Source organism: Papilio machaon, chromosome 2 (assembly GCF_912999745.1).
Source record: "Papilio machaon chromosome 2, ilPapMach1.1, whole genome shotgun sequence".
In the NCBI taxonomy this organism is placed as follows: Eukaryota; Metazoa; Arthropoda; class Insecta; order Lepidoptera; family Papilionidae; genus Papilio; species Papilio machaon.
The window spans coordinates 8,079,295-8,091,297 of NC_059987.1; the positions used below are offsets into that span (position 1 = coordinate 8,079,295).

A 12,003-nucleotide genomic window follows, 5' to 3' on the forward strand; every position below is an offset into this window, starting at 1 on the left:
TCATTTGATAATTACTTGTATGTAAATGTTGTATCTATGAATATGAAACCAACATACAACATGTCATCTCTTTCATTAGTTATATATTTAAGAGAAGCTATCCTGCTCGCACTCGTCCCAGCTGTCGCAGTCATAGTGGTCGCAGTCACAGTCAATGTCGCAGGCGGCGTGACCGGTCGCGTCAGAACTGATGTCCGTCAACGCCGCATCTGACACCGGTTTCGATGATATATCTAATATCTGGAAATATTTCAATTGACTTTAAGAACTTAAAAATTTTAAAAAAATCTTTAAATTTGATATCCATCTTGGTAAAATTTGATGACGATGACCAGTCGTTTAATTTGATAATAATTTAAGTCAAAAAATCATTAAAACTTTGATTACTGTTTGAAATTCTTATAAATTATATTTTGCCATTCCTCTCATTTTCTTACGTAAACTGAAAAAAATTACATACAAAGTTAATTCTGACATTACTAAGGCACCGAATATGCTAATGGATGGATAATTACGGATCATTGTCCAGAAATGGATATAACATGCAGTACAGTAGGACAGTGCTGGTCTGACATGGACTGTATAAAGCAGTTAATCTCTATATTATGTCAGTGCTGATTTTGAGCGCTGTCCTACTGTACTGGCATACTGTAAAGCAGGCATGTGTAATACTGACATCAGCGGAGGATCGCAGGCTGTAGTTGTCAGAGTGCGCGTCTCGGTCTGCGGCGGAGATCGCGTGCAGCGCCAGAGAGCTGCGCTTGCGCTCCTCACGAGACACATTGCGTACATCAGAACGTATTATCTCTGACGGGTTGGAACGTTCTGGAATAATACAACGTGTCATAATAGAAAAGAAATAGTCGCAAGTTGTAATAATAGAAAAGTTACTAACCGAACTTCAATAGTAAATAAATAAAAATAAACACATCTCACACCTTCGCATACATATACACAGGCATACATCTACAGAAATACAATACAAAAAAAAACGATAATTTTAAATTATTTTTATTAACACATATTGAACAGTGTGAACGGGTCCTTATATTTGAATATAATAAACATCCGCAATGTTCCATTGAATGTATGCACTCTTTTTAACTACCCAAATTGCTTAACACTTTTTTGTTGATTTGTAAGGTATTTATATTGAAAAAAAACTTGAGAGGTGTCAAGGGACACCCGGATGGAACGAAGTTCCTTTCTTTTAATTAGTGAAGGAAACAATGTTTACTCTATGAATAAAAAACTTAAGTCTTCACAAGAAGTACATTTTATTTCTATGAATTTTCGTTATATATTGTCACGTCGTTGTCATGGTGAAGTAGCGCTCATTCGTCGTTATCATACTTACTAAAGCAAAAAGTGTCGTGACAACTTTTCGTAAGATTTTTTTCCGTCTAGCCCCCTTTCACAACGCGCAATAAGGAACTTCGTTCCAAAACAAAAAAAAAATGTATGTTACGGAAGAACAGAGCATCCTGCTACAAGTATTCTATACTTAAAGGATGCTCCAACAAGGTATGTAATATGTATAAGTGTTTTTATTCAAATAAACTATTATTATTGTAATATAAATATTGTATAAATATTGTAACGTAAAAGGTTATTTCAAAGATTTAAAACATAAAGATACATAATGTTAACTATACCTTTGATCTGTGGATCAGCGAGAGAAACTGGGGAGCTGCTTTTAGGCGATCCAAGACTCCCACTGTAATACATTTCTGGATTTGCTTCGTGACGATCTGAAAAAAAAAAACTTATGAAGAGGTAAACTACAGTCTATCTTAAAACTTATTTCCATTTAGTGACTATATGCAAGATAGACCACAGCTTTCATTTTGTATATAAAATCACCGTCGCAAGTTCAAATAGGATACAAGACTCCATACAAAAGCGACCAGCCACTTAACCAATTACCAAATGGAAATGGACTACGGAAAGTAGACTACTATCACTTGATAGCAAAAAGAATTTTTTATATCTGGCAAATAAGTGATCGGCCACCCAATGGAGGAGAGGGGCGCACAGAAAGAGGTATATTACCCTTCTTATGCCCCCATCTCCTTCATCAAATCTACTTTCCCTTCCCTTATAAGAAAAATGTGAGAAAACAGAAGGCACACAAATGACGGAATTACTTCCATTTGAGGTCTATCTTCTGTGTGGTCGAGGGTTGTTTGCGTCTACTACGGTTAAAATCTGACATACCACAGTCAATGACTTCGTGGAAGATATAGTTGCTGATGTTGACCGGCTGCTTGATCCATGGGTGTGACATAAGCTGTGGCACACTGCAGCGGTGTGCCGGCTCCTTGCACAGCATCCACCGCAGCAGGTGCTCCATGTCTGAAATAATACAATTGTCACCCTCAGCGTGACATATTTCAATATAAAATGAGGCGCCCCCTGGCGATACGATAATAAATTAACTTAAAAAAAAACAATTTAACCTTCAGACACCATCTGTGGAAAGGCGAGAGCGCCATGCACGGTGTCCTCGATGTCGGAGAATGGGTTAACAAAGAATGTCAGCACATACAGTGTTATCCCCATTGACCACATTTCTAATTCTGGACCAGCATATCTGAAAATTGTATAAAAACACATGTTAGATAGTTGCGTTGGTATTTTGAAATGCGGTCAGATCTCATGTTACAGTGGTCGCATAGTACATACTTATTGCCGGTGAGTACTTCAGGGCTGCAGTACTCGGTGGTGCCGTAGAATGTGGAGAAGAGCGTGTCGGGGCTCATGAAGGTCGCGGAGCCGAAGTCTATCAGCTTCACGTGGAACTTGTTGTCGATGATGACGTTCTCGTCTTTCATGTCTCGATGCAGGATATTCAGCGAGTGTAGATATTCCACCGCCTGACCTATCTGTAACAATGTAGTCAACTTTCATAAATTACTGAGAAGAGGCAGAGATAAGAGCATTAACAAATAATTGTGAACGTTTTAAAAATTTACAACTTAATTGTGCTTTGTTAAAAGGTATTGTAGTTGAAGAAGATACACAAAATAATACAAAAACGTCAAATAAAAAATCATTCTTGCTTTTTGTCATAAAGTCACTTTACAACATTTTGAGTGCCGGAGGCCTATTTTTAATCTGCTTTCCCTTTTCATGCTTTTCGTAAAAAAGAATGGGAAGGGGAAGAGAGTTTGGTAGGAGAGGGAACGTTTAGTTAGGGGAAATATCCACTTTCTGTGCGTCATCACTGTTAAAGGTACTCAATGCATCTGTATGCGGTTACTTCGCTATTTTAGCGAATTCCAGTATCCACGTGCTCGTTTGTCATCTTATAACATATAAAAAAAAATAGGCATTACAGTAGGGAAAGTTGCATTTAACAATTTTGATGTTTTAAAATTAATTTGCAAATTAAGTCGGTCACTGAGTAATAAACAATATGAGATAATACAGACATAAGTGTGTACCTGTCTAAATATATAGCTAATGAGTGGTTCATCAAGCCTCGGCCTGCGCTCTATGAACTCGAACAGGTCCATCCCAGCTCCGTGCTTCTCCATCACCATCTGGTAGTACTTGTCGTTCTCAAACACGTCCACAACGCTCACCTGGAATACAAATAACTTTATTAACACCTGTAATTAATGCAATTGCAAACAAAGAAAAAAAATACCTAAGACTCAATTTTACTAATATTATAAGAGCGAATATTTGGATGGATGGATGGATAGATAGATGTTTGTTTGAAGTTATCTCCAGAACGGCTCAATGGATCTTGTTGAAATTTGGTACACATGTAGAACATAGTCTGGAAGAACACATAGGCTACTTATTAAGTTTTTTTTAATTCCGCACGGATGGAGTCGCGGGCGATAGCTAGTAGAGACGATGCGTGAACTTTTCCTAAGCTAAATACAGGAAATTAGAATTAGTCTAGATCTCGATCGTTTGTATTATTTGTATTAAAAATATTTTCGAAAATTCAATATTAAGACACGATCTAAATTTCGAGGCACCAATGACATTTTCAGTTGCCTTTATCGGGGTGTTTAAACTTACAATGTTGGGATGTTTGAGTGTGGTGAGCAGGCTGAGCTCGAGCGGCACCTTACGGCCATCAGGTCCATCCACCCAGAAGTGCGCGCCCACCTTCTCCTTCAGGATGAACTTCGCCACCGTCAGCAGCCGGTCCGACCGCCGGTACGCCATCTTCACACAACCGTACGCTCCTTTGCCTGGACACAACATTGATCCTCAAAATGTATTTCCTTTTTCCTTCTTCCCAGCCTTTCCTTTTAAGAGTTGGAATGAGAAGAGATGAGAAGAGAGGATGCAGTGGATTTTGCAAATCTTTCTCTTGTAATGGGGGAATTATCTTCTAACTCCCTCTGTCGATTAAAAAAGCGTAAAGCATCTGCTAATACATATGTCTATGGGCACTTCGCTATTTTCGCGAATTTAGGTGGTCGATTGTTCGTTTGCTGTTTATTTGAAATCGTAAGAAACATGATTTATTTTGTATGACAACTGACCAATCTGTTTGAGTGTAACGTAATGCTTGCTGTACTCTCCGGCGAGCTGCTCCTCGCCGCACTGCGACATCAGCGACATAGACTGAGGCCGGCTGCTCACTGACTTGTTGCCCTGAAATTATTCCCACAGACATACATTAAGGAAACAATTTATTCCTAGTTTTATAGTTGTTGAAAATATGTATATACTAATTGATTCACCTGAAAAGTAAAACATTATAATATCAAAATCTTACTAATATTATAAATGTGAATGTTTAGATGGATGTATTTTTTAATATATCTCCAGAATGTCCCAACGAATTTTGATGAAATTTGACATAGATTTAGAACATAGCCTGGAAGAAGGAAGCTACTAATTAGGTTTTTATTTTAAATTTCACGCGGACAGAATCGCGCGATTACTAGTGTTGAATAACCTTTAAATTCGGGGATGTAAAATAGTTTTACCTAGTACAATATAAACAGTATGAGTTAGTATTGTTACATATGAATTTTTATTGCCAAATTAGTATAAAAACATATCGTTCACATTCTCTTTAAAAAGACAAAGACGATATGTATATGTATGTGTTTATGTAATGTAAACTGGTGGTGAGACAGACCATGACTAGTGAGTTATCTGCAGTAGAGGCGAGGCTGGACGCGAGTGTGGCGTGACGCGCGTCCTCTCTCCGCACGCCGAGCCACACGCAGCGCACACGACTACCTCCACACAGCTGCATCGTCGACACCGTGTACACCACGTCTGTACAACGTACACATCGTCACACTTTTTATAACAGTGGTAGACAGCAACAACATCAGTTGCAAGAATTGTCCTCGCTCAGTGAAATACCACGACCACACAGAAGACAGGCGTCAAGTGGAAGTAATTTCGCATACAGTCTGATGAGTGTGGTACCGGAGGACTAATTTTAGTCCTCTTTCCCTTTCCACCCTTTTCTTATAAGGAAAGGATGGGAAGGGGAGGTGGATTTGATGGGGGAGGAGATGCATAGGAAGGTTAAATATTCTCTTTTTGTGCGTCTCCTCCTTCGTCGATTAAATTTTTTTTCGATGCATTGTAATGGACATTAATCAAATATGCTTTATTAAGAAATAAAGATATACCGAGAAATTAACAGTTCTGTTGAAAACAATAGTGAAAGTGTAGCTGCAAATACCATTTTACAGATTAAATTAGAAAAAAATACAATAATGTTTTTGAAATAGTAAATACATACGGAGTTCAGTGCCGTCCTTGTGCAGCACGAGGCCGCGGTAGGCGCCGTCGCCGCAGTCTGCGGGCGCGGGCGGCCGCGTCTGCTGCGGCGTTGACGTCGTCACCTGACTCCTCAACAGTCTCTTTGCCACGCAAGGAGTCTCCGGAGTTTCATCTGTAAATACACATTCTGACATTTGGATTATTCAAACAATATACAAGTTAGAAACCCGTAACAAATCTTACTAATATTATAAATGCAAATGTTTAGATGGATGTTTGTAAGAAGGTATCTTCAGAACTGCTAGACAGATCTCACTGAAATTTGGTATAGATGTAGGGCATACTCTGGAAGAACACATGGGCTATTAACAAGGTTTTTTAAACCGTTCGGACGGAGTTGCAGGCGACAGCTAGTTATGACAATTAGTTGAACATATGTCATCAAATACAAACCTTGCCCATACATATTAATATAATAAAAGTAAATCTAAATATATATTTTTACATTCAGAACCTACCTTCAAATCTCTTTCTAGGTGCCGATTCAGTTTGCGTCTCCAAATCGATGTCGTTACTCAAACTATCCACGCTATCATTACCATTATGTTTAGGTAAATCCTCTATCTCACATCCCGGGGGAGGCATCTCATTGATCGGAGTCAAGAAATCAGCACTGGTCTCATTTGAATCACAGAAGTCTAGAGATATACTGCTCTTGTCTTCTTTCCCTTGGCTCACTTTCACAGATTTGCATTTACTTGAGTCAAAAGACAGACGTAACGAAGGATCATTCAAACGTACTCTTGGAGTATTCCCTGTCGGAGTGACCTCTTGAGAATGCTGTGACGTATAGTAAATGGACTCCGACTTTTCTGAAGGTTTAGATGGTGTCTGTTTACTTTGGTTGCTACTCTGTTCTGAACGCAGAATGTTCTCTGACCGGGACTTGGAGATACTACTGTGACAATAGTTTTCATCATCAATGGATATTCCGGACATGGCTGAAGTGACATCTGGTAATGCTGATATATCATTCCTCTGTTCAGTCGTGCTGATACTGGACACCATGTCTTGTGTGGGTGTGGGTGTATGAGTGATCATACTGCTCGACTTGTCGAGACACAATGCACTAGAAGACTTCTCTCTGGTGGTAGATATGGATTGTATGGATTGATGGACATTGAGTGACATGCAGGCTGATTTCTGACTACCATTGAAAGCGCCACAAGAGTCCTCGTCAGTATCTGAAGCTGTGATGACAAAATTAAAAGAAAAAAATTACCGATATTGAGAGAAAAAAATCTCGTAAAAGAACATTCAATGGTTAACATATGTATTTAGTATCAATGTAATTTTTTTTTTATTTGTTAGTTGTCCAAAAAAAAATATTAAAATAGACAAAGAACCAAATTTTAGATGTAATTTATTTACACAATTAGAAATCTTTATCTAAGTAACATACCTGATGCATCATCACCATTATTGACAGGTGACAAAGTCATATTCCTATTTCTGTCCCCCCCTTTGAGCATGTCAGCCTCACGGCAGAAGTTGGGTATGACGTCTGTGATGTGGTGACCGATCACCTCAGACTGGGACTTGCCAAATGTCAACATGGCAAAGTGCTGATTACATGCTGTTATTATACCAGCTTCGTCCACCACAAGTAGACCACTTACGTTGAAAGTTACCTATATAAGAATAAAAAAAAATAACACACAATTTCAAATGGATTGATATTAACTTATATTGCGTTTATTATACATAATAATATTAGGAGCCAAATATAGAATAGAAAAACTACTTTGTGGGATCATTTCTTTAGCAAGTTCGTGAGACTTTTTAGCCTTTGTATAACCTAAGAATGCTTTAGATCAGTCATGTCGAAAATACGACCTACGATCTCAATATGTCACAGAAAGAAGAGTCATGTTTTTAGAGCTTTTAAACTTCATTCGATTCTAATTTAATAAATAAAATGTTATAATTAAAAAAAAACTTGGTTCAGTTTTTTTTTTATTTTCAATTTGGCCCACCTACAAATTCAAAATTTAATGTATCGCCCTCTGCAAAATTGAGTTTAACACCTCCACTTTAAGGCCTATTACTATTTATGTCTATGTCACTTGCTAACACCTACGATTAATTTAATACTTACCCTGACATTTACAATGTACACAGGTTTCTCTCGGTTGGTCTTGATCCCTGTCCACGGTGAACATTCAAGACTTGTAGTTTTAGATATCCACAAACACAGAGGGAAGGAGCCACCATCTAAAGTCCTGCCTGAAAAGGTTAAATAAAAGCCTTCAGAAATTGCAAAGAAATTATTATTAATATTTTGTAAGTATGAGAAAAAAAAATAGTGTAAATAAAAATCGAAAAATTATCCTGGAAAAATGTAATTATTGGTCAATTGTATTGACCAACTATTAACTTGGAATAATATATTCCGCACATTAAAAAGTCGCAATTGTATATTCCCCGCGCACTCACTTCACCCTTCTACGGCCTTTTTATTTTCACTTATAAAATGACTCATAGTATTTTCTGTGTAAAAAAATTTATGTCCATGTTTTATTGGATTTTTTTTAATGTAAAATATAAACTTTAAGGATATATATTTAATAATTTATAATATGTATTCTACGTTAGCTTTTTTCTGGTAATAATATAGCCATATATAAAATCAGGAAGACACAGATATATTGAAAGTAATATGCGATTGAGGAGATCAACGGCTGAAATAATGATTTGAGATATGAAAATTGTTATGTATACCTGTAGCCTTCTGTTTGGAGATGTTCTTAGATATAGGCGTGTCATAGGAGGGCAGATGTATGGAGGGTATGAGCGAGGCAACAGGCAACCCCACTAGTTTGTCTGCGGAGTCTGCCTGGAAGAGCAGGGCCGCATCGCCCCCATCACAAGACACTATGATACCTGTCTCCGCATCCACTGTTAACTGGAAACATATTTACTTACTGCGGAATAACCCTAAGTGTGAATTCATCATTATCAAAAAAAACAGCTTATTAACCAAACATAAAATAAATTACACTTACAAAAGATATCAATTAAAGAGAAAAAAAAAATAGTTCTTGCTAATGGGAAGAAGCTCAGCTGATGCTGCCTTCAGTTTGTCACTGAAGGCCGGGCTGGTATGTATTACTGGTATTCAGTACATATCTACATACTACAACCAGTGCTAAGATATATAAGGCTATCTTTTGTAGCATTTATAATAGTGACAGTAAAGTTTATTCCCATTAGCTATTGCTAAAAAATATTTACTAGCTTTTTTTATAAATTAACTTTCTTACCAGGATTTTTTCTTTAATCAACAATTAAAGATATCTTATTTTTTATTGCTAAGAAAGTAATAAAATTTCCATATTTGTTCTGGATAAAGTATACTACTTACCACTACATTTTTACAGCTGACAGGTTCTGCAATAACTAAGCAAGGCCCGTCATTGTCTAACTGTCTTATCCATAGAGACACTTGAACAGATGTTCCATCTTTAGTCAGTAGTTCTACCACCTGCAAGTAAAATTGAGAGAAACATCATTTTTCTACATTGAAGTTTAGTCTTTTCTATCTTTTAAATAAACATAAATTCTAATTTACCTTCCCGCTAAGTAAGACAACAGTTCCATCTTCAGAAGTGTCACCTTCCTCATGTTCATTTAGACTGAATGTCTTGCTGCTTCTATTATGGATTAGATCTGAAAACCGCAGACCACAAAGCTCCCCCGAAGAATAACCGAGGAGGGAACATGCTTTATTGTTTACGATGAGTATCTGAAATTGCATTATTTAATTTTATTTATACAAATAATCCTAGCAATTGTTGCAATTTAATATCAAGTATAAAAGACAAAGTACCATAGCATGGTTGATTATTTCACATTATTTCATAAAAAATAACACACAAGAATTAAAACATAGGCATCAAAGTGGGCAGGCAGAGTTATGTAATATTAGATAAATCACAGGGTGGTCAATTGTTTAGTAGCACTATTAATGTAAACAAAGCAAATTAAGGTAGTTTTGTTAATGTTACCTTAAATGTACTAGGCTCTATAGTAAATACAGCCTTGCTTGGGTTGATAGCTTGCTGTAAGCGTTCTGTTTGAGATTGTGCTGATGACCCAGGAACATCACCCACTGCCAAGGAAGCGTTGAAGCGGAGACCATTTGGACCATCAACTAGAATCATTAAAAACTAACTTAACTATTGATATATTACAATTTATTTCTTTACTGTAAGAATATAAGAGTTCATTTTAAAGTAACTTTGCTGTCGGATGTATGGATTTATTTCTCAGCAATCTTACCTCTTACTAAATCGGTTGTCTGTTTAAGTTTAGTTGGAGTCTCTGAATCCATCCTTATTGGACGTACTTTGCGCCTTATACGAGGAAAGCTTTGATTGCCTTCAAATGAATTGTTCCAAACATCATGTAATTTACGCTGAGTATTGACCTTCCTTTAAAGTTAAGAATAAAGTTTTAATATAATATTACAAGTAAACATGGTTATATAAATCAATACAAAAATGAGAATTTGGACTACATTGCCATTTTATTTCATAATCTTCAATGTTTTTGTTAATTGCAAACCTACCTCCATATATTGTCATATTTTGAAGATTTCTCAGGCGTAACAAATTCTGCGATTTCATTACTTACTCCGTTGAAATGGAAACGTTTTGTCTGCAATGTTATAAATTGTTAATAAAGCTAATTTGATGAAATAAATAAAGAATTTAAATCACTTACTATTTTTGGAGATAAATTAAGATGTTCGGGCGAGTAAACATCGGTGAATTTACCCAATCTAGGTTTCACTGGTGTCACTATTGGAGTATCCGTTTCTGAATTCCTGCACAATATACAATTTCTCTACTTTAGATTTGCCGAAAACATAAATATATTCGTGCACCGGACATCTCCTTTATGATTTATTTACATGTTAGAAAGTTATTTTGGTACAAAAATCAATACATTACAGCGCGCAAGTTCAAATATCAAAGTAAAACTACTCTATAACTTTTAAATTTTTAAGTACCTGTTAAGATTGAACACTCCAGAATCTTCCATTTCAAAATTAAGTTTATTTTATAACTACAAGATAAGTTGGAAATCGTCTTGAATAGTTGCAAATAATTGAGTCGTTTTAAATTTTTGAAACAAAAGATTGCAAACCGAACCAGTGAAACCGAACGGTTATCGACTTGTCAAGTTTAAATGCGTTCAAAATAAAGTGTCAGGAAAAAATTGTGAAAGTAAAAAAAAAACAACGATTGAAAACAAGTCAGTGAATTACAAACTTAGAAACAAAAATAATGCATAAAGATAGAAATAGACATAAAAACATTTGTTCTAGGTAATTACAAGCGCCATCTATATATGAAAATTAAAAACAATAAAACAGTTGTTGCAGATGTTTGTTGTGTTGAGTCTTCATAGAAGCTAATCTAGAAAATAGTAGTAAGTATGGAACTATGAATCATAGTGGCATAACAATAATATTATTCCAAATAAGATATGACCTAAAGGTGTATGTTACCAGGTCATAAACAAAAAAATCCATAATATTACCATGACAGTTTGAATTATCTGCTCCACAGATAGTCTGCTTAACCGGTGCTTAATAGATTGGAAAGAGAAGGTGAATTGGGAAGAAGATAGGAAAATATAACCTGTATTTATATACTTTTCATGTACTTTCAGTAGCTTGCTTCCTATGTGTAAATTCAGGTACCCTGTTCGTTGTACACCATCTGCAAAATTTTGCTATTCCAGATGTCAATTTGTATCGGTCACGGACTATTTGGTCAATTGTTTGCTCATTTGCCAAATTCTCGGATAAAGTCTTTTAATTCATAAAGATATCCTTTTAGATTTTTTTTATACAAAATTATAAATAAAAAGCTTTATCCGCATAGAATTACAGGCATTACTTACAGTTAAATCGTTCCGGTTGTCTGTACTTTCAAACATCAAGGTCTTTTAGATGTCCTTTCGTAGTGCACACGTAGCACGTACGCCCAATAAGGGAATTTTAATATTTTTTTGTTACCATTGTCATATTTTGAACTTTGTAACCCATATTCATAAGATTAGCTTTATCCTGTTACATTGAGTTGCGGAAAATATTGTTGCTCTATTAAACGTAATTGATGATTGTAATAGTGGAATGAAGTTGGATTCTGACTGGACTTGATTGTAGGGCGGTGTTATGCATACAAGGTTTTTTTATTTTAATAATCGACTCTT

General features: G+C 36.0%; 1 protein-coding gene across 1 annotated transcript; it reads right to left on the reverse strand.

The window, feature by feature from the left end:
• Positions 1 to 41: 41 nt before the first annotated feature.
• Positions 42 to 10,902, reverse strand: LOC106716947 (PAS domain-containing serine/threonine-protein kinase). Its single transcript, XM_045682356.1, has 22 exons — positions 10,793 to 10,902; positions 10,504 to 10,606; positions 10,349 to 10,437; positions 10,060 to 10,211; positions 9,786 to 9,931; positions 9,350 to 9,523; positions 9,143 to 9,262; positions 8,500 to 8,683; positions 7,877 to 8,004; positions 7,181 to 7,409; positions 6,237 to 6,968; positions 5,738 to 5,890; positions 5,117 to 5,259; positions 4,512 to 4,623; positions 4,039 to 4,214; positions 3,447 to 3,587; positions 2,686 to 2,885; positions 2,460 to 2,593; positions 2,218 to 2,355; positions 1,656 to 1,751; positions 677 to 825; positions 42 to 240 (listed from the first exon to the last, which is right to left on the reverse strand). The coding sequence occupies exons 1-22, from the start codon at positions 10,822 to 10,824 to the stop codon at positions 88 to 90; spliced, it is 3,684 nt and encodes a 1,227-aa protein (XP_045538312.1). The 5' UTR covers positions 10,825 to 10,902; the 3' UTR covers positions 42 to 87.
• Between the last annotated feature and the right edge of the window lie 1,101 nt (positions 10,903 to 12,003).